The following is a 21,969-nucleotide window of genomic DNA, read 5'->3' on the forward strand; positions in this document are numbered from 1 at the left end:
CCAAAAGAAGTGTTATGTATCCACCCAGACGACTCTACTAGTGAACGCCTACCACACAAGTTCCATGCCGTGGAACGGGGACACCGAGGTGAGTGAGACAGGCAGGGTCTCTGTTTTCACTGAGCTTGTAAAATAAACAAGTGAACAAATAATAAAATGAGGCAACTGCTGATTATGATCATTTCTCTGGTGGAAATGAAGAAGATGGGGGTCTGACTGATTAGCTCTGGGGCTGTTTGGCTGATTGGCTGCTTTGATGAAGCAGGCGACATGTGAACAAAGCCAGGACGGGTGAGAGCTGGAGAAGAGCATCCCAGCTTCTTTCATGGTGAGAGTGCTGAGTCAGCAAGGGGTTTGGTTTTTGGAAGATGACTTCCTGGTGGAGCCCAGAAGTGCCTTGAGGGAAGGGAGGGTGAGCCAGTGGAGGCAGACAGAGGTTACACCGCACACAGCTTTGTGGGTCCCAGGGAGAAGACTTTGTGGAAAAGAAAGAGATATAACTAAAATATTTTAAACAGGAGAGTGAAGTAATCAATTTATAGTGTTTAAACAATAAATTCTTTTCTAAAGCTGAGATTCTGACTCTGATATGACAGGGTCCTAACTAGGTCTTATTGCACATACATATAAAACAATTATGTACCACACCTTTTGGTATTTGTTCTATTTAGCACTAACATTGTACCTAGAGGAGGAGGGCATCAAATTGTAAATTTCAGCAGTAGCTGGGGAAAAAATGATCCATTCTTGTGATTTATCCTGAACTGGCCCTCATCAACACATCTTTTCTGTAGATATATCCATTCTGCATTCTGCTCTGCTCTGGTCCTCTATGCCTGCTAATCCTATCCCACCCCCCCATCACTTCCATCAGATCAGCAATTCCATCACTGACAACTGATTGGGCTCTTTCTTCTGGTCCCAACTCATTATTGTGCCTCATAATGGAGGGCCTGTCTCTCTTCTGTCACAATGGACTGTCCTTGTGTACCAGCACCTTGGCCTGAACTCAAGACCATTTTCTCCCTTACAGTCTGTGACACTATAGTCTCCTTGAGAACAGGGATTATAGCTGGTTCCCTACTATATCTCAGTATTCACCAGTTTGGCACGGTCAATTGTTAAATCTTACAAAAACGCTATTGCATGAATGGATACCCTGACCTTGGAGGCACCCTGCATAGACCAGAGATCCTCCTGGACACTGACTCTCCTCTCTGCATTCAACCGATCATCCTTCCAATTCCTCTGCTGTGAAACATGCCGGCTTTGTGCCAGTGAGACTCTCCTAACTATTTTAACTGGAGTTGGAATTGAGCTTTTTTTTTTTTTTTCTTAATCAGGCAAGGCACAAGCTTAAGATTGTTTTCTTGAATTGTGGCTGAGTCTTAATCGTGATAACTCTGAAAAAGCTGGTCTGCAGGTGCTCTGTATCATTTCCAGAATAATAACAACAGTTCACATTCATCGTTCACTACTACTTGCCAGGCACCATACTAAATCTCCTTTAATCCTCCCTGCCACCCTACACGGAAAATATTATTATCCCCATTTCACAGATGAGGAGATTGTGTCATAGAGTTATTTGCCCAGGGTCACACAGCTAACAAGTAGATCTGAGATTTTCAATATTCTTCTAAATATGAAATTTGTACTCTTAACAACCAGGGAAGAAATTATAAAATAAAATTCATAATAGCACATCCATATTAGCATAAAGAAATGCATAACTTAATTGGTGTGCTATTGAAAAATGGGTGTTATTACAGAACTCTCTGTTGTATAATTGGATAGATTCACTTTCTTTGTCACACATTTTCCTTTTCACTTCCAAAAAAATTTTGTCTATTCATAACCTTTACTAGCATATCAGAGGATATTTAAGATTTTTTGTAATTTTAAAGCATTTTATTTTAACAGAAGAACCCAGGAAACCTAGGAAAGCTTAGAAAATATCCCATATCTTATTATATTTTAAAGGACTCAAATAAGAAGCATGAAAAAAACCCAAGAGTTTTCATACACAACTGAAATGGATACAAGATCAAAACCATTCAGAGTTTTAAAATCTGCTCTACCTATAGAAGGTTTCAGCAACCAAAATAAACTCATCTTCCACAGTCCTTTGAGTGACAGCTCTAAAATGTCCAAAACACAAAATTCTCATTTTTAACTTGACATCAAAGCACACGTTCAGATATTTTTCTGATTTAAGAAGAAACTGCTTCTAAAAATGCCTGATGCTCCTGATGTTATTTAAAACACGTATAAAATACACAGATACCGGTCTATCTGGAAAACTACAGAATTACAACCCAGGGCACTAACCTGGTTAAAGGCAAAACTCCAAATGCAAGTTGTTTCTTATTGAAAAAGAAGAAAACTTTTCTTCAGTAAGATAGTTATCTAAAAAATCCTGGTTCGAGCATTTATACTCACTGTCCTGAGTAGATTGTGAAATACTACACGATGCATTTAAGACATATAGAGAATCAGGGAAAGTACTAGCAAATTACAAATAACATTTAAGAGAATAAATGTTATTTATTATTATTTATTATAGTATAAGCCCATCTTAACCAGGCAAAATAATTTCCCAGCTTGGAGAAATTATAAATTCAACTAAGAATCGACCTTGTGAATAGCTTGGTTTACAAGTCATGGATTTAAAAACAACTGGACTGATAGGATATTATTTATTACATGTTTATCTTATCCACCTTTTTGGTTAGGAGGTTCTTTTAGGGAACATAAGAAGCAGGAAAGTCTGGACATGGGTCTTACTTTGGAAACTCTTAGCCTTTGCACCTTTGGGCAAGCCACTTAGTTTCTGGGTCTCAGTTACCCTGTCTGTACACTAGGGGGTAACAATACTCACGCTTCCACCACCCCACACAGATGCAATGTGTTGGGGAAGGGCATAGACTTTGGAGAGGCACAGATGCCTCCATGCCTAGATCTGCACATGTGAGGTCTGGGATAAGTTCCTTATCTACCCGAGCCTCAGTTTCCTCACCTATAAACTTTCAATATCACACCTAGGAAGATTCCATCAGGATTAGAGAAGATACATGTAATCACCTGCCACTTAATAAGCTTTCAGTAAATGGTGGCTATTGATGCCTATGGCCCATTTTGTAAACTTCAGTATATGTGTAAGGTATTATTATATGACCGGTTTCTTCAGAAATCACGTAGTTTCTAACTATTACATTTCTCCCATGGTCTCTATATATGAATACATTTTCTTAAATGGATTGGAGCCTTGTTGCGATACTTTCCTCATGAAATTTGTTATGAGACTATGAAATTAGATCATAAAAATATGAAAAATAAGATCTCTGATTCTTACGCCTTTGCTGTGTTCTAGTGTGCAGTCTGCAATGAGTTTTCAGTCTATTTATTCATCTTTTTATCATTCATTCAACAAACACCTACCAAGGGCTTAGAAAATCTATACTGCAGGAGAAAATAGCCTCTATATTTTACCAAGATGGTTTCATGAAATATTATAAGTTATGATAAATTATTATAGTAATATCGAAAGCTTAGAAAATATTACAGTTCATGTAACTTATAATGGAAATTAAGAATAAGTTTTGACAGGGGCACCTGGGCGGCTTAGTCAGTTAAGCATCCAACTTTGACTCAGGTTATGATCTCACAGTTCATGTGTTCGAGCTCAGCATTGGGCTCTGTGTTGACAGCTCACAGCCTGGAGCCTGCTTCGGATTCTGTATCTCCTTCTCTCTCTGCCCCTCCCCTGTTCACGCTCTGTCTCTCACTCAAAAATAAATAAGGATTAAAAAAAAAAAAAAGAATAAGTTTTGATAATGTTACATATTCTCTAGAAAATAATTACATGCAAATTCTTTTCACAAGAGTTACTATATAAATTAAATAAATCCAAAATGTATAAGACAATAATCCAAGGAAGGGGATTTAGAAATGGAAACAACTTTAAAAAGGATCATGTTTGTGACTCCGTATTGAATTCTCTTTCAGAGTAGATTCTTAAGGGCTTTATATCTAGAATGATTTAAAAATAGGCCACAATTAGACACAATTAAGAAACTGTTCTGCTTTTACTTTATTTTCCATAACAACCATAAGCCATAGTCTCTCTATACTTACGGAAGACAACTGAATTTTATAATATATATATGTATGTATTTCTGTAACGTTCTAAGTCAATCATCATAAACATAATCCATTTTAACAGTGATTGAGGTGTTCCCAATGTGTGGCAACGGCAAACCGGATGATGAAAGTACCAGTTTGGCAGGGGTTGGCAAACGACTACTTGTGGACCAAATCCAGCCCAATCCCTGTTTTTGCAAATAAAGTTTTATTGGAACACAGCCTGGTCCATTTGTGTTCATGTAACGTAGGGTTGCTCATGTGACATACTGGCATGGTTGAGTAGTTTTGAAAGAAATGGCAGGGTCTACAAAGCCTAAGATATTTTCTATGCAATCTTTTACAGAGAGGATTTGTAAACTCCAGCCTCATAGTAAAGATATTAAAGAATTTATGTGCCATTTTGAGTATTGATACAAAAAATAAGAGGGAATTTTAGAAGAGTTATTTAGCTGTATATTTAGCTCATTGCGTTTGTGCCCAATGCTTAGCGGACACACCAAAGGTAGGACCCATGCTACGCACTTAAAATTTTTTTTATTAAGTGTATTTTGAAAGAGAGACAGAGAGAGCAAACGGGGGAGGGGCAGAGAGAGAGGGAGAAAGAGAATCCCAAGCAGGCTCCATACCGTCAGTGCAGAGCCCGACGCAGGGCTTGAACCCACAAACCAGTGAGATCATGACCTGAGCCAAAATCAAGAGTCCGATGCTTAACTGACTGAGCTACCCAGGCACCCCTACACATCTGAGCAGGCAAATTTTTCACAAGCAGTCCTTACTGGGCTAAAAGGCCATGCTGCTCCCTACTGAGGTAACAAAAACTCCAAGTGTTATCCCAAGCCCCGGAGCAAATGCCCACCAGAATTGCATAATTATCCTTTCTTTTAGGAGCTGGGGATTTTAATTTGTGTCTAATTTTTGCTGTTGCTGGAAATAAGGTGACCTTCTATATAGTTCTGTAGACATCACAGCTTATTTAATTGAAAATGACCATTATAATTAAAATAGGGGAAAAGGGTTGATGTGTTACCTGTATGTTGCTCTTCAATCCAGACTTGCAAATACATGAACAGGAGTAGCCCCGCTACCCCAAATATCAGCACCGAGAGGAAGACTTGTTTGGGGTTCATGACCATTTCAGATGGCTGCATTTCTCCTCATTTCTGAAGACCACATGATTTGTTTTTCGATAGAGCTTTGATCCTTTCTCGTTCTATTAGGTGCTCATTCCATGAAGTAACCTAGAATTATTAAAAATCCACATTGTACCTTACTGATGACATATCTTCCCAAACACAGCATAAGTATGCAGCATGTCAATGACGGTGAGGGCTCACGTGAACCATAACACTCAGAAGACAGAAGAGATGGTAGGAGAGTGTCCCTAAAAATGGCAATTTTCTATAATAAAGCTTTATTGTAGCTAAAGAATCTAAGGAATTCACCGTATCCTACAGTTAATAAGTAACACTTTCACATTTAATTAGGGGCAGTATAGACAGGCTTAAGCCACCCTCTTTTTTTTTTACTGTAAAGAGTAAAGCAGGCTCCAGTGACCTTAAGGTGACTGTGAGGGGAAAGAAGACCTATCAGGATAGACTGTTGAAGGAGTTTTGAAAAACACGTTCATAGAAAAAAAGGGGAAAAATCACTTCATGTCTGAAAAATACATAAAGTTCAAAAATGGAGGGTTCAATCTATCATTTCCCTTTCATGTAAAAGTAATAGATTTCTCCAACTGAAAGGGTACATTAAAAATCCCTCAAACGCCTAAAAGGATAAATATTAAAAGGACAAAGTTAAAAAGCTTCTTGCACAATAACACAGAGTACAGATGTGTACCTCAGATTACAGAAATCCACCTCCACAATGAAAAGTTACTTTATTTAAAGAAATGTTGAAATGACTTTGTTTTACAACAATCTCATTTAGTGTAATCTTAACATTTTACTTTTTGTAAGTTGCATCCACGTTTGAGAATCTAATGAAAATGCAGACTCTCCTTTTGGACAAATACCAACACACATATGCTCTTACATCAATATTGAGATGCTTAGGTACTCTCACCGAAAGTCAAGGTAAGAAGGTCTGCTGCCCATGAACTGCCACGCAAATATGCAGCAGCCTGCCTGGTGAGTTCCACAGTCCAGCTAATGAGGTCAAGGTCATGGCTTTGTATCTAGCACTGGCCAAAGACCATGGCCCTTTTCCTTGGCTACAGACCACACCCCCTCTTTGGATGAGCTGAATGTTTCCTTACTGTGAGGACATCACACACACTGCTGTGTCTAAAAGTTCTCTCTCTTTTTTCTCCAAGTATGCCTCAAAAACTCCTGGGAGAATACTGATTTGGCCTTTTCAAAGAGGTGTTTGGTGAGATGCAAGGTAAAAGTTAAAAGCCTGCTGTGGAAAATTGTTGGCTGGTTAAAAGATAATATTGAGCTGTTCTTGGCAAAACCAGTTTTCACGTAAATGGTGGGCTTCAAAGGTAACCTATGAGATGTGTATTATAAGGAAATGTGGTAGAGTGATCCCCTGATTAGAAAAAAGAAATCCAACAAATAGTTAAAAATGTTTATGCAGAACAACAACAAAAAGTTGTTTTATAAATACATTTTTTCTTTATATTTTATTTTATTTTATTTTATTTTTTTAACGTTTATTTATTTTAGAGACAGAGAGAGACAGAGCATGAACGGGGGAGGGTCAGAGAGAGAGAGAGGGAGACACAGAATTGGAAACAGGCTCCAGGCTCTGAGCTGTCAGCACAGAGCCCGATGTGGGGCTTGAACTCACGAACCGCGAGATCATGACCTGAGCCGAAGTCGGACACTTAACCAACTGAGCCACCCAGGCGCCCCTCTTTATATTTTAATTATTACCCAGAAGGGGCCAGAGTAAGAGCGCTGGTTGCCAGCATTACCTGAGGAGCTTTCTAGAATCCACTGGTCTTGAATCCCCTGAGGAAGGGACAACTACTAATATTTTCATGAGGGCTTTTGAGCATTTCAAGCACTTTCTTGATTTTGATAGTAGGGTAAGCTTTTAAATACGTAGAACTGAGAGTATCATCAGACAGCTATATATGACGGTTGGTACTTTGCTCTTATATAGGTTCTAAACTAAAATCTTACGGGCTTTCCAAACATGCAACAAAGAACAGTTCATGAGGGAGATTTGCAATTTGAGGTGTTCCAAGACTGAATCCCTCAAGGAAAGCAACCAAGAGAAGCCAGCTTTCTCTTGCCTTGATGCTGCAGTTAAACAGTGAACAGACATAATTCCTGGGTGCATGAGAAGAGTCGGGTAGGAGGAAACCAGTTAAACAAAATCTAGTACTAACCGAGAAATAGCTGTTTACAAGAAGAAAGAGACTTTTACAATCTGTCTACATAATTAAAACTTATCTCAGAAGAAAGAGGATAGAAGAAAACGCATAAATCAGAACAGAGCCACGAACCTGTGGGAATAGTAGATGAGAAAGCCAAAAGAAGTAGTCCTTGAGGGTTTGCAGAGGAAAATTATTACCTACTATGCTGGAAAGAGATGAAGAATTTGCCCTTCCTTTCTTCGGGAGATGTTGCTCTACGCTGACATACCCTCCTGGGTAAGAAGTCAGGAGAAAACCCATAATTGTTATTATGGCAGATGTGAGTAGGATTGAGTGATTAAAGCCACAAGGCAGAAAGGCAATCTGGTGTAAAACGAAGAGATACGTTTGATTTTCTCCCATCTCAGTCCATTAACCCAACGTTGGCATTAGGAAATGGCTCTCATTAAACAAAGGTGAGGCGGGAGGAGCAGCAGTATTGCTTTAAGCAAACCTGAAGGTCAGTTGTGATGGGAAAACACACCTATTTGGAGATCATACATCTACCTCTATGCCTGCAGGAAAAGTGCAGACTACTGGAGATTGAAATTACTTGGAATAATGCTATTTTATGTACAAGCGTTATACAACATTTCCACAGTCAAAGGCTTCCTGTATTTCATACAACTCCTTCCTCTCCCCAGCCATATAAACACAGTACCTTGAACCTAACAGGTACCCAACAGTGTGTACTCAACAGTGTGTGTTGCACTGAACTCAATGTGGAGCTCCAGTAACAAAATACAAGTAAATTAACTAATTTTCTAGTTGCACTTGGGAAATCCTTAGTCTAAGTTGTACTAGAATCCTGAAAGAGGAATTATGTGACTTTGTTAAAAAATTTTTTTATTTTTATTCGAAAATCCTATTGATTTGTCCCAAATTAATATAAAAGATACACACAAATAACTGTTTCACTGCATTATCTCTTTTCCAACACTTTAAAAGATTACTCTTTTAAGATGTTCAACATCAGTAATCATCAGGGAAATGCAAATCAAAACCACAGTGGGATATCTCCTCAAGCCTGTTAGAATGGCCATCATGAAAAAGACAGATAACCAGTGCTCACATGGATGTGGAGAAAAGGGATCACTTGTCTACTGGTGGTGGGATTGTAAACTGGTGCAGCCACTTATGGAAAACTGCGTGGAGGGTCCTCAAAAAATTAAAAACAGAACTACCATATGATCCCACAATTCGACTTCTGGGTATTTATCCGGAGGAAATGAAAACACAATGTCGAGAGATATCTGCACCCCCACGTTCACAGCAGCCATATTTACAATAGCCAAGACACGGAAATAACCTATGCGTCCATCGATGGATGAATGGATAAAGAATATTACTCAGTATAGTCTTATCATTCTTAAGGTGCTGTGCATCTTAAACTTACTCAGGGCTGTATGTCAGGTATATCTCAGTAAAATGGGAAAAATTAATTTAAATAACCCTGGTTACCAACAGAAGCATTTTGGGACTTGAGTATACTAATACTAGATGGAGGCAATTTATTTAAAAGGAAATTATGAGTTGTCCAGTTGAGCAGAAGTGTATGATTTTAAAGAGGGAGTCATGAAATTTAGAAAGGCTGGTTTGGAACAATGATGCAATTTGGTGTAGAAGAGCTGAGTCAGGAGATTGTCTGTCCTCAACCTCCACCTTTGCACGATGTCAGCAGTCCTTGCCATTCTCTCTCTCTTTCCCATTCTCTGAGCAAATAAGAGACCATTGGGGATGACCTTTCTCAATTTACCACCTGCCCTAACAAAGTTTACTGTCATCTGTCCCCACCCACACTTCTTTGCCTGGATCTCTTCCGGGCTCCCATGAAACTCAACTCCATTAATACCACCCTAGCCTGGGTCTTTTCCTGAACCTCTTCCCTCAGTGACTTCCTCTGTAACCCCTCCCACAACTACCCTATTGCTGTCATTCCCTGATGAGCCTGAAGACTGAGCCCTCTGGATTGCTTCAGGTGCCTATCCCCCAGCCATCTCTCCACCCACAGGTGCCCAGGAAGCAGAAGATGTGATGAGGCTCTCAAGTTGTGTAGGGACTGAAACTTTATAATTGCTTGGGTTTTTACTTTGTTTTGTTTTGGTTTTTTTCCCTATTCTAGTTCCCTCCTCTATGAATTTCCTGTTTGTACCTCTTCCCCATTTTTCTTATTGATGTGTAGTTCCTTATGTGTTTGGATGACAGGTCTTTGTCAGTTACAGACATTACAAAAATCTTCCTGTCTGTGACTTATTGTTCCTTCTATCCTCCCCCGCTCCTTTCCTTTGCTGGTGGTGTGGTTGTCTTATTAAGCAAAAGTTTTAAATCAAATTTTGTCATTCTTTCCTTCTTGATATATCAGTTAGAGTCTTGAAAGAAAGGATATACTGAAGCTCATGAAATTGTGGGGAGGTTAGTCATGGGATAATTCCTAAAGACTAATCAGGGTTTTGGGAAACCAGCAAAGGATAGAGTAGTTCCTAAGGGTGAGTAACAGCAACCACTCCTAGAAGTGAAGAAAGAAAGTAGAGAACTATTCTTGGACCCTGGAGCGGGGCTGGAAGGAGAGAGATGGCTGATAAGAGCTGTCACGTATTGCACAGGGACACAGACAACATGCTATAGGGGGTTTTAAGGGAACCAGAAGAATTACTAACCCATCCTCAATTTCTTCCTGCCCTTACCTTGTCAGTGACTCTCATTTGGCAGACCCAATTGAAAGCCTGAGGAGATCCTGCTATTTAGGACAACATGGAGGAAACCTGAGGGCATTATGCTAAGTGAAATAAGCCAGACAGAGAAGGACAAATACTGCATGACCTCATTCATAATGGAACCTAAACAAGTCCCCCAAACCCAAAAAGGGAGACTTGTTATGTACCACATTATGGGGAGCTTTGCAATCACAAAGCATGGTTGAAATGGGAGACACCAAGTTTGTGTTCTCTATGAATTTTCCAAGATAATATTTCTTATCTTCAAATATTAAAATTATTCTTCTATATTTCCTTTCAAAAGTTTTAAAGTTCTGCTTTGTATTGAATACTTGAATCCACCTGTAATTTATTTTGTGTATGTTGTAAGGTATCCATTCTATACCAACATTTGTCCAACTCCATTAATTGAGTAGGTTATCATTTCACTACTGATTTAAAAAAAAAAAAATTACTGTTTATTTGTGAGAAAGAGACAGAGGCAGAGAGTGTGAGTGGGGGAGCGGCAGAGAGAGAGGAAGACACAGAATCCAAAACAGGCTCCAGACTCTGAGATGTCAGCACAGAGCCCCACCCAGGGCTTGAACTTACAAACCCGCAAGATCATAACCTGAGCCCAAGTTGGATGCTTAACCCACTGAGCCACCCAGGTGCCCCACACTACTGATTTTTAATGCTGATTTTGTTACATTTCAAATTTTTATATATGTCTGTTACTGCTTCTAGACACTATTCTGTTCTATGGACCCAATGTTATAATTTTGTACAAACATCTGGGCCTATCTTAGAGGGATGGAAAATGAATATGATCATTGATTTAATTTTGTTAATGGTTATTTGCTTACTCATTCACCTTTTTTAGTCAGCATTAGGAAATTATATTGCCTCCACAATTATCATGTCCTTTTGGTTTCCAAGTGTATCAGTATAAAGCTGTTCATGAGATTTTCTTATTATTTTACAGATCTTTCATAGCTCTAGGTATAGCCACCTTTCCATTCTTAATGTTATGTATTTATGCCCTTTCGCTTTGATCATTCTTGCTAGAGATTTGTCTGTTTTATTTAAAAGTATATTGTAATTCCTCTCTTCCCCCTCTTTTTTTGTTCTTGTTCTCTATTTCACTGATTTCTTCTCCTATCTTTCTTTATTCTATTTCTTTTCTTTAGGGATATCTGGGGGTTTTTTTCAGTCTTCTAGTTGAAAATCAGCTCATGTATTTTAGATCTTCTGTTTCATAAAATACATTTATATAAGGCCACGAATTTCCTCTAAAACTACGAACTACACCTTTAGGTGTAGTAGTTTCGTTGTCATTCAGTTCTAAATATTTTGTAATTTAAATTGATTTTATACCTTTTTTAAATGATTTTCTCCTCCTTGTGTTAGACTTATAGTTTTCCTAAAGTTATCTAATTTTCCCTGCTCCTTCCTGATTTCTTTGAATCCATAGATTTTATTACTGTTAGCTAAGCAGTTAAAAAATAAAACTTTCTCAGGTATGAATTTTTCTAATAAAGTTTATAGCTTTTACAGGAACTTTAGCATGCTTTAAATAGACACTGAATTATTTCCTCACCCTGATTATGTTTGAGATTTTCTATTTAAATCCAATTATTTAAAAGAAATATTTATTATTAAATGACTGAAGTTGCTGGTATTTTATCAATTTCTGTGTTTAGTGTTGATTTTTGAAGGCTATACCTTCTTAGTTCACTTTCTTTCTTATTGAACTACAGCCTTAAATATTTCTGCTAGTGGATATCTGAGAGTTACATTATCTTAGATTTTGTATGTATAAAATTATCTTATTTTTGTCCTCATTCTGGAATGATGGTATGGTTAAATATGAATTGAGGTTAAAAATTATTTTCTCTCTCAGCACTCTGAAAACTAAGAACCATTCTTTTTCTTTCTAAACTGTAATATGGGTTAATTTTTCTGAGCTATTTCTCTAATTTACCAATCTCTCTATTTTTGTCTATGCTTGTATGTATTCTGCTTATTGTATTCTTTCCAACACTGTAGACTTTCACAGTATCCTAATTTCCCCTTCTCCATATCCATTTGTTCTTGTTTCATTTTTTTAGCTAGGATGCAACAGGAAGTTATGCAAATCAGAGGGCTGAAAGCTATTGGCAGAAGAGAGGAGAAGGGACAAAGGCAGGGAAAGAATGTGTTTTGTTTTGCAGAACCAACAGTTCCAGCCAAGGAGATGCCCAACTTGGTGTTACACCTGATAGTCCCTTGCTACTAGGTATGTCTCATCCTATAGCTCTTAAATGAGCCAGTTTTAGCTATATTGGAGCTGAAATCCCCCTGAGTTGTCCTGATGTTACTTTTAGCTCTTTATAATACTAAGCTCTCCTCCAATGGGGCAAGTTTTCTATCATTTTTTAACATAGGATGTAGGCGTTAGCATGGGGACACGCGCTAGGTGATCGCAATTGAACTGAAGTGTTTATGTAAGCTCCCTCCATTCCTTAATACACTGAATAAAATCATCCTGTACTAACCCCATGGGGAGACAGTGCTTTGAGAAAACTCTCCCAGTATCCTTACTTGCAACAAGTAATAAAAAAATTCTTTGCTTTCAACCCTTCCTTGGGTTGTGTTCAACTTGGTGCATGCCAAGTGGTGAACCCCCTCAGTTTGGTTACAATTCTCTGCTTTTCATGTTTGGGATGTTGTTATTTATAATAGAAAATATATATTTGGTCTTCCTTTCTGTTTCTCACACAGAGCTCCTAAGACCCGGACTTTTCCTCAGTGATAAGTGATAAAGGTGTCTTTTGTTATGTTAATAAGCTGACTTTTGCAGAGCCCACAGGTGGGTGCAGGTTGCCAAGGGAACCAACCTTGACAGAGACCTGGAACTTTCAGTCCCAACCCCTGCCTTGTGGAGACAGGTGAGGTGCTAGAGTTGAATTAATTACCAGTGGCCAATGATCTAATTAATTGTGCCTATGTAATATTAGAAGGCACCATAAAACCCAAAACATCACAGTTCAGAGAGCTTTCACGTTGATGAACCGGAATGCATCCATAAGAATGTGACACACTTCAGTTCTGTGGGGACAAAAGTTCCTGACCTTTGCCTGATGTCTGGCTATTCATCTCTATCCTTTATAATATTCTTTCATAATAAGCCAGTAATCCAGTAAGTAAAATGTTTCTCTGAGTCCAGTGAGCCTCTCTAGCAAATTAACGGAACCTGAGGAGAGGGTTGTGGGATCCTCCAATGTACAGCCAGTTGGTCAGAGGTATAAGTAACAATCTGGGCTTGTGACTGGCATCTGAAGCCCAAGGTGTGGGAGTAGGGGGGATGGGGAGGTGGAGGATGGGTGGGTGTGGGGCGGTAGGGTGAGAAGGTCTTGTAGAACTGAGCCTTCAACCTGTGGGATCAGACGCTATCTCCAGGTAGACAGTGTTAGAATTGAGTTAAATTTATGTGATACCTGGTCAGTATTCATGGAGAACTGCTTGGTGGTATTGGCTAAATCACACATACCGGAGAGTTTTATACACTTTAATTAGAAACTATCCTTTACTCTTTGACTATTTACATGTATTTTAAAGTTTTTGTCAGATTGCACAATAAAAACTAAATTTTGCTTGTAATTTTGTTTGTAAATCTCTTAGCATTAGATTTATTGATGATGTTGGAATTAATTTTTTTTTTAATGTTTATTTATTTTAGAGAGAGGGTGAGAGAGACAGAGACAGAGAATGACAGACAGAGTGAGAGTGGGGGAGGGGCAGAGAGAGAGGGAGATGGAGAATTCAAAGCAGGCTCCAGGCTTTGAGTTGTCAGTCCAGAGCCCAATGTGGGCTCGAACCCTGGAGATGTGAGATCATGACCTGAGCTGAAGTCAGACCCTCAACCGACACCCAGGCACCCCCATGATCTTGGAATTCTTATGAGTAAGCTCATTTTGGATGGAATAGTTTTTAAATTCTTATTTTCCTTTTTCTCTTTTTCTTCATCTTTTGTCTGGTTGCCATTCCTTACTTATCAGTAGCCTCCAAATTGTACTTTGGGCTCCTATCCAGAGATAAGGTTCACTACTGTGGGCTTGGAGTTTTTGATCCAGGGTGATAGTGGGGCTGTTGTATTCCAGTCAATAAGCCTAACTTCCAGTTCCCACACAGGATTTAAACTCCCAGATAGTCCAGCAGCTTCCACATCCAAAGCCTAACAGACTCATAATTTCTGCCTATTTTACCAGTTTTGCTTGTTTACTTCTGTTCCTGATTGAATCTGGTTTTATGTTTTTCTTCTTCTTCTTCTTCTTCTTCTTCTTCTTCTTCTTCTTCTTCTTCTTCTTCTTTTTTAATGTGATCTTCCATTGGCCTATTTGGGGAGCAGACTAGGAATACCAAAACATACACATACTTTCTTCTCTTGACCAGAAATCCCCATGCAAACTTTTCAGAGTTAATTTTATCTGAAAAATGGGGCAATGAAATATGCCCTATATATCTGCTAGCTGTAGAAAATATTAAGTAAAACAGAATATGCAATGATCTTTTGGAAAAGTGTAAAAACAGTGTATAATTATAAAGCATTTTGGTAATCTGGTTTAAAGAAATTAGGTTTTTATGTGATAGCTATTATGGGCATATAAATTTTTAAAAATATATTATCTTTATCAACCATAGTGAAATTAAGTTGTGGTATTTAGTCTAATGATATTTAGCCAATTATGGACAATGTCTTATTTAAAGGGAGAAAATGTAGATAGTACCCATCTTATTTAGTCATTGTAAAATACATCAGCAAAGACCCTTTTTCATGGTTAACAACCATAAAACCATCAATCTTGACTGAATTACTCTGAAATGAATGAGAAAGGTGACCTTTATTTATATTTATTAATGTATTTACTATTTTAGAAGTTAACTCTTTTAATCCATTTTATTACTGTGCAATTTCTGAAATTCTATAAGCAATTTCTACATATTTTCACTCAATCCTTAAACATTTTTTAAACTTATCATTTTGAAATAATTTTAGAGTCACATTAATGTTGCAAAAATAGTAGAGTCCCTGTGTACCCTTTACCCACCTTCCTCCAATGATAACATTTTATGTAACCAGAGAAGAATTTATCAAGACCAGGAACTTAACAACAGTGCATGCTAAAGGCAGAAGAATAATGCCCCCTCCCCCAAAGAGACACCTCCTCATCATTGAAGACTGTGAATATGTTACCTTGCATGGCACTGGGGAATTAGGGCTGCAGATGAGATGAAGGTTTTGCTAATCATCCGATTATATTTAGGGAGATTATTCTGGATTAGCTGGGTGGGGCCAATGTAACCACAGGGGTCCTTATAAGTGTAAGAGGGGAGCAGCAGAGGAGGTCAGAGTGATGTGATGGGAGAGCTCAACCAGCCTTTGGTAGCTTTGGAGATGGTGGAAATGGAGGAAGGGAACCAGGAATGCAGGTGGCCTCACAAAGACAAGAAAGAAAATGGATCCCACCTGGAAACTGCAGAAAGCAACGTGGACCTACCGACCGGCACCTTGATATTAGTCTGTGTCACACTACACTCAGAACTGCAGGATCATATATTTGTGCTGTTTAAACCACTAAATTTGCTAAAATCTGTTATAGGGCAATGACAACTACTACAGTACCTTTTAAAAGAAGACAGTTTGTGAAATTGCTATGAATGGGTAGAATAATACTGATTTTTTCAAATATCTTTTGCATGGTTTCTCAAGTATAGTGTGTCTTGTTCTATTTCTGTAATAGCTCAATTGTTCAAGTTTTTTGTTCTGTTTTGTCACACAGAACACAAAAACAGAGTCCTTTACTAGACACTAATTTATACGTGCTGCCTTATGAATTTTGTTACTTTGATTTCCTGTATAATTTAACAGGTACCTTCTACTTTTAGCTGTTGTAATGAAAATTTAATTATGATTAAAGTTTTTAAGAAGACAAAGCTTTGCCCTTATAATTCTTTGTTTTAGAAGAAAAAGTTTTAAGCTCAGATTATATATCCCAGTGTCCAGTGTAGATTTGTTTGTTTGTTTTTAGGCAACAAAAATCTATCTTTAGAGACTATATGAGACTAAAAGCAAAAGCCCTTGCACACATATACTTAATACAAACATTTGTATTAGAGAGGGGGGAAACCAGGGGCACCTGGGTGGCTCAGTCAGTTAAGCGTCCGATTTCGGCTCAGGTCTTGATCCTGCAGTCCGTGGGTTCAAGCCCTGCGTCAGGCTCTGTGCTGACAGCTCAGAGCCTGGAGCCTGCTTCAGATTCCGTGTCTCCCTCTCTTTCTGCCCCTCCCCCATTCATGCTCTGTCTCTGTCTCAAAAATAAATAAACATTAAAAAAAAAATTTTTTTTTAAAAGAGAGGGGGGAAGCCACTTACAGAGGCTATTGTTAAATGAATTGTTCATCTCCTCTCTCCCACTTTTACTTGCGCCCCATTCTAAAGTGTTACGTACAGATGACACAGAAATATTATATTTGTTTATGTCATAGGAACTTGTAGCATATATTTACATGCCAGTCAGGAGTCATCAGGATCACATTAAGTAACACATACACAGCCAAATTCTGTTCTATTAAAGGGACCTATGAGGATAGAGGAAGGCCTGGGAAAGTTTTCTGGAGTCCTAGGATTTGGCCATGGTGGTAAAGAAAATGGCAATTTGAGTGGTCACACTGGAGGTGATTTGAAGCAGTCATCGGCGGCAAGGGATCATATCAGATAAGGTGAAGGAGTTAGCAAGTCCAATAAAATGAGTGAGTGTTAGTTATTATGGTAGTTAATAACGTAACCTAAGAAGTGCTGCCTCACAGATGGCTTTCAGTCCACAACTGGGATCAGCTGTGGAGCAACCAACAGAAATGGGTGGGTTACAAGTAAGTAGTGGAATGGAAGAATATTCAAGTGGATACTGTAGTGCCTCCCTGCTGTCCATTCTGCTTCTCTGTCTGGAAGCCACACAGTTTTGGAACAGACAGTCCTCACCTCCAGCTCCAGCGATGAACCCAAAATAGTGTAATCCTAACAGGAAATTAATCCTATGTTCCCGGTCAGAACAGTCGGTTCAGGAATGCCTAGGTGTCTTTGTTTCCTGTGGCTGCCATAGCAAATGACTACAAACTTGGTGGCTTAAAACAAGAGGAATTTATTCTGTCACATTTCTGGAGGCTGTAAGTCCAAAGTCAATGTGTAGTCAGGGCCCTACTTCCCCTGGAGGCTCTCTGGGAGAATACTTCCTGGCTTCTGGTGGCTCCACTGTTTCCAGTGTCCCATGGCCTTCTCCTCTGTGTCATCTATAAGGATACTTGTCATTGGATTTAGGGTCCACGCAGACAATCCAATATGAGTTGATCTTGAGACCCTTAATTTAATTATATCAGCAAAGACCTTTTTCCAGATAAGGTCACAGATTCAGGGAGTTAGGACATAGACATATCTTTGGGGGGATCACCATTCAACCCACTACATCAGGTGACCCGGCTTTCCGTGCCCACAGCGATTGTTTCACGGATGATCCAATCAGAGCAAAGCCTAGAGCTTTGGTTGGATGGTCATGGGAAATGATATTTTCTCTCCCCATGAATGTGAATAAGGAAGCTCATAGTTCACACGGCTGCTGGCAGCCTCTGCCCTGACAGAAGCCAGTGTGAAAAACAAGGCCACAGAAAGGCAGGCAAAGCTGAGAAAACTGAAAAGTTCCAACAGGACCTTGACTGTACTCACTCCGCCTCTGACTTTGTATATTAGGAGAACCCATAAATTTCCTTTTATTTTTCAATCTACTACAAGGCAAGTCTGAGTACAATAAGAGAACTAAGCAATCAGCCATATTTGGAGTGTAGCAATTTTTGCAGCATACTCAGAAATAAATGGAAATGGAAATACGAACATTTTCTGAGCAGTTAGTACATTCCAGGCACTTTCTAAGCATTTTATATTGACTATTTAATTTAATTCTCATAATAACTCTGTTATTTCCCCAGACAAGAAATCTGCGGGACAGGCCTACATAACCACACGGTCTGATGCAGGGTTCAGTAAGATGAGGTGAGAGGTACAGGTGGAGACACATCACAGAGGGTGATCAGATCTGTCCTGTGGACATGGGAGAGCCAAGGACAGGGTTGAAGGGAGTGGAGTGATCAGGCTTGCACTCTGGGAAGATCATTCGATTTGGAAATCCTTAGGCAGGGATTGGACTAGATTACATTCCAATCCAAAACTCCTCTGTCTTGTTTGTGAACATCCTCTTGTCTTTCATTACTGGAGGCAGTTTACTGTAGCGTAAGTTAAATATGTAGTTACTTTGATAACATACAAATACATACATTACTATGCTACTATGTACTACGTCGTAGTTAAATATGAAGATTTTGGAGCCTGAATGCCTGAGTGCAAATCACAGCTTGAAGATTTCCCAGTTCTGTGACACGGCTTATCACATAACCTTTGTGTGCCTCAGTTTCCTCACATCTAAACTGGAGATAATAAAGATACCCACCATGTGCTGTTGCTGTGAAATAAGTTAATACGTGAAAAATATTTAGAAGAACGCTTGGCCCATAGACACATTCTGCAATGTTAAGCTGTTGATATCTTCACATTTTACATATGCCCAGCACAGGGACACTTGTGCTATAGTTAATCAATAAGTATTTGTTGAAAGAGTGGGTATTTTTACTTTAAGAGGCAGTCTGTATCTACTCCTCAAATCATTGTTGCACTATATGCTAACTAATTTGGATGTAAATTAAAAAACTAAAATTAATTTTAAAAAAAGGCAGTCTGTTTTTGCTGTTAGACAGGTTTATTCTTTCAATTCAAGCCAATTCAATCCAATCAATAAACACCCATTCGGTCCAAATACAGCTAAGGCCCTGTGCCAGATACTGTAGGCAAAGCCAAAATGAGGAAGGTTTAATCTCTGATATTCATCAGAGAATATTTGAACCTATCTCCTCATAACTTAACACAAGTTGGTTCTAGTAGAGCCTTCTAGAACAACTCATAACAAATCTGTTCTCCTTTACATGACAGAGTTTCCAATTATTGAAAACAATTATCCTGTCTGCCCTTAATCTTTTTTACTCTGGGATAAACAATAAATATACACAATTCCTTCAGCCATTCCTTACAGGACAGGGTTTAGGAGCTTTCAATCAATTTAATCATCCTCCTGCAGACACATCTGAGTTTGTTAATGCTTTTCTTTAAACGCAGGGCTCAGAAGTAGATACAATAGATACAATAACCTGAGCATGATTGGATGCATGGATAGTGTTATGAGGATTTGTACCATAAAAATAATAGCTAAACTTGTATAAATAAAACAGGTTATAGGTTAGAGCCTCAGGGGTTTCCTTCAGTCCAAATAAAAGGAGAATAGAAAGACCTTCCAAAACATTTCAAAGGAAAGGATTGTGAAATAAGACATGTCATAAAGAACATGCAATCACAAAGCCAAGAAAGAACACTATTAAATAATAATAAATAATAAATATTTAATAAATATTCATAAGTAAATATTTAAGAAATAGTAGGAATAATCATTAACTATGAAATATGGTTCTCCCCCAAAATGGCAATCAGGAGACCAGAAAAGATGATTTGATCAATGTGGAAATTACTGAGAGAAGATCAAAAAGGACCAAAGGATTTTGAGAAGAGGAATTGCAAGATGGAAATTTACTATTCCAACCATTAGTCTGAAGTGTCAGAAGAGAACAAGTGTATGGATTTTAGTGCATGGTAGGGAGGACAGTTGTTGCACACACAAATGTCATTCATATGCCCTTGAATAATAATGAACAGCACCCGTAAATAACAAAGTATTTTGAGTATTATGTAAATAAGCCATATATGCTAATTTAAATATTTGTTTTCTGTTTTAATGATAGCAAGACATGAGTTTTTCATGTTGACTAATGGAGTTGCTTTTCAGGGAGATAGTCCAATGTATATGGGAAATACATAATCTAGTGAGTTTGGTGGGTCACCAAACTGGACAAGTAGTATGATCCAAAAATAGAGTAATGCAGGAGAGAGAGAAAAAAGTGACGGGGGGGGGGGGGGGGGAAGAGAGAGTTTTACAAGTTTCATGGTGATATATCTACTTCCAAAAGACCTCAAAAAATGGGGCGCCTGGGTGGCGCAGTCGGTTAAGCATCCGACTTCAGCCAGGTCACGATCTTGCGGTCCGTGAGTTCGAGCCCCGCGTCAGGCTCTGGGCTGATGGCTCGGAGCCTGGAGCCTGTTTCCGATTCTGTGTCTCCCTCTCTCTCTCTGCCCCTCCCCCGTTCATGCTCTGTCTCTCTCTGTCCCAAAAATAAATAAAAAAAAACGTTGAAAAAAAAATTTAAAAAAAATTAAAAAACAAAAAAAACAAAAAAAACAAAAAAAAAACAAAAGACCTCAAAAAAAAAAAAAAGGCAGAAAGCAAACGAGACCTGGCATATTTTAAGAGATAACAGAACATGGGGCGCCTGGGTGGGGCGCCTGGGTGGCTCAGTGAGTTAAGCGTCCAGCTTCAGCTCATGTCCTGATCTCATGGTTTGTGGGTTTGAGCCCTGCGTCAGGCTCTGTGCGGACAACTCAGAGCCTGGAACCTGCTTCAGATTCTGTGTCTCCCTCTCTCTCTCTGCCCCTCCCCTACTAGTGCTATGTCTCTGTCTTTCAAAACTAAATAAATGTTAAAAAAAAATTAAAAGAAAAAAAAGAGGTAACAACATTAGGAAGGCATTTTGATCTTTAGTTATTTTTCTGAGTAGGCAGTAGTTCCCAATTTGTATGCTAGCTACAGTATAAAACGGAATAGATTAAACTGGTTTTGAAATGTTACTTTGTACAGTAAAATAGCAATATTTGTACTTAACTAATGTCAAATAGTTAAGACTACTTCTAGCACAACAAACTTTTGTAATAAATCATTCAGACAATAGTGTGGCATTGCTGTGTATTCAACAAATTGTCTGGGTATATTTTCAAGTACGTATTTTATGGTAAGATCATAAAACACAGATAAATACTACTGTTACAAGCTGCCATCTAGATAAAATGTCTTTTATATATCATGTCTTCACCTATATATTACATTATTTCTAAATCCCTCCCTTCTGCTCATCACAGTACCAAAAAAAATCCTTGTAAAAGTATGATATTTATAGATTATCCTGCTTCCTTACATTAGATATATTGTGTAGTTATTTCTGTAATGATTAATCAGCTAGACAGTCAATAACTATTTGGATGATTGATTTTTTCCCCTTCATTATGTATTATCCGGGCACCTGATGTGTTGCTTTTGTACAATGTATCTTATAGAAAGGATAATACTGCTTCCATAAAATAGTAAAATTCTATGGCTAACAGAAAGGTCTATAAAACACTAGCAATACATATATATTCTAAAAGGAATATGATCTGTTTCTTACAGATAGTAGTTTGTAAGCCAAGCACTCATGGCTAGCTCCAAGCAATCTCATGCAAATATTTATTAAATTCTCCTATGTGCTCCCTCTCTCTTCTTTTGTTTCACATTCTAGCCCATCTGTGCTTAGCCTGCAACCATTTAATAGAGAAATAACATGAACTAAAACAGCAGAGGTGCTAATCTACAAATCTTAGTTTAAAAAAGGAAAATAAATCTGCAAAAATATCTACTGACAAAAATCATATAGTAGGCTCTTAAGGCATTTTCAAAAGAACACACCACAAAAATAGTGCTCATATTA

The 21,969-nt window shown here is 38.3% G+C and overlaps 1 protein-coding gene across 4 annotated transcripts in view; it reads right to left on the bottom strand.

The window, feature by feature from the left end:
• CHST9 (carbohydrate sulfotransferase 9) overlaps positions 1-21,969 on the bottom strand; it is a 243,544-nt gene that overhangs the window by 195,597 nt on the left and 25,978 nt on the right. For all 4 annotated transcript variants that reach the window (XM_019465490.2, XM_019465489.2, XM_019465488.2 and 1 more), the window contains exon 2: positions 5,171-5,381. In XM_019465490.2, coding sequence (XP_019321035.2) covers positions 5,171-5,291 — 121 coding nt within the window. In that variant the 5' untranslated portion in view covers positions 5,292-5,381. The remainder of the gene's footprint in view (positions 1-5,170; positions 5,382-21,969) is intronic.

This window comes from Panthera pardus, unplaced genomic scaffold (genome assembly GCF_024362965.1).
Source record: "Panthera pardus isolate Hobbes unplaced genomic scaffold, ASM2436296v1 HiC_scaffold_15, whole genome shotgun sequence".
Classification (NCBI taxonomy): Eukaryota; Metazoa; Chordata; class Mammalia; order Carnivora; family Felidae; genus Panthera; species Panthera pardus.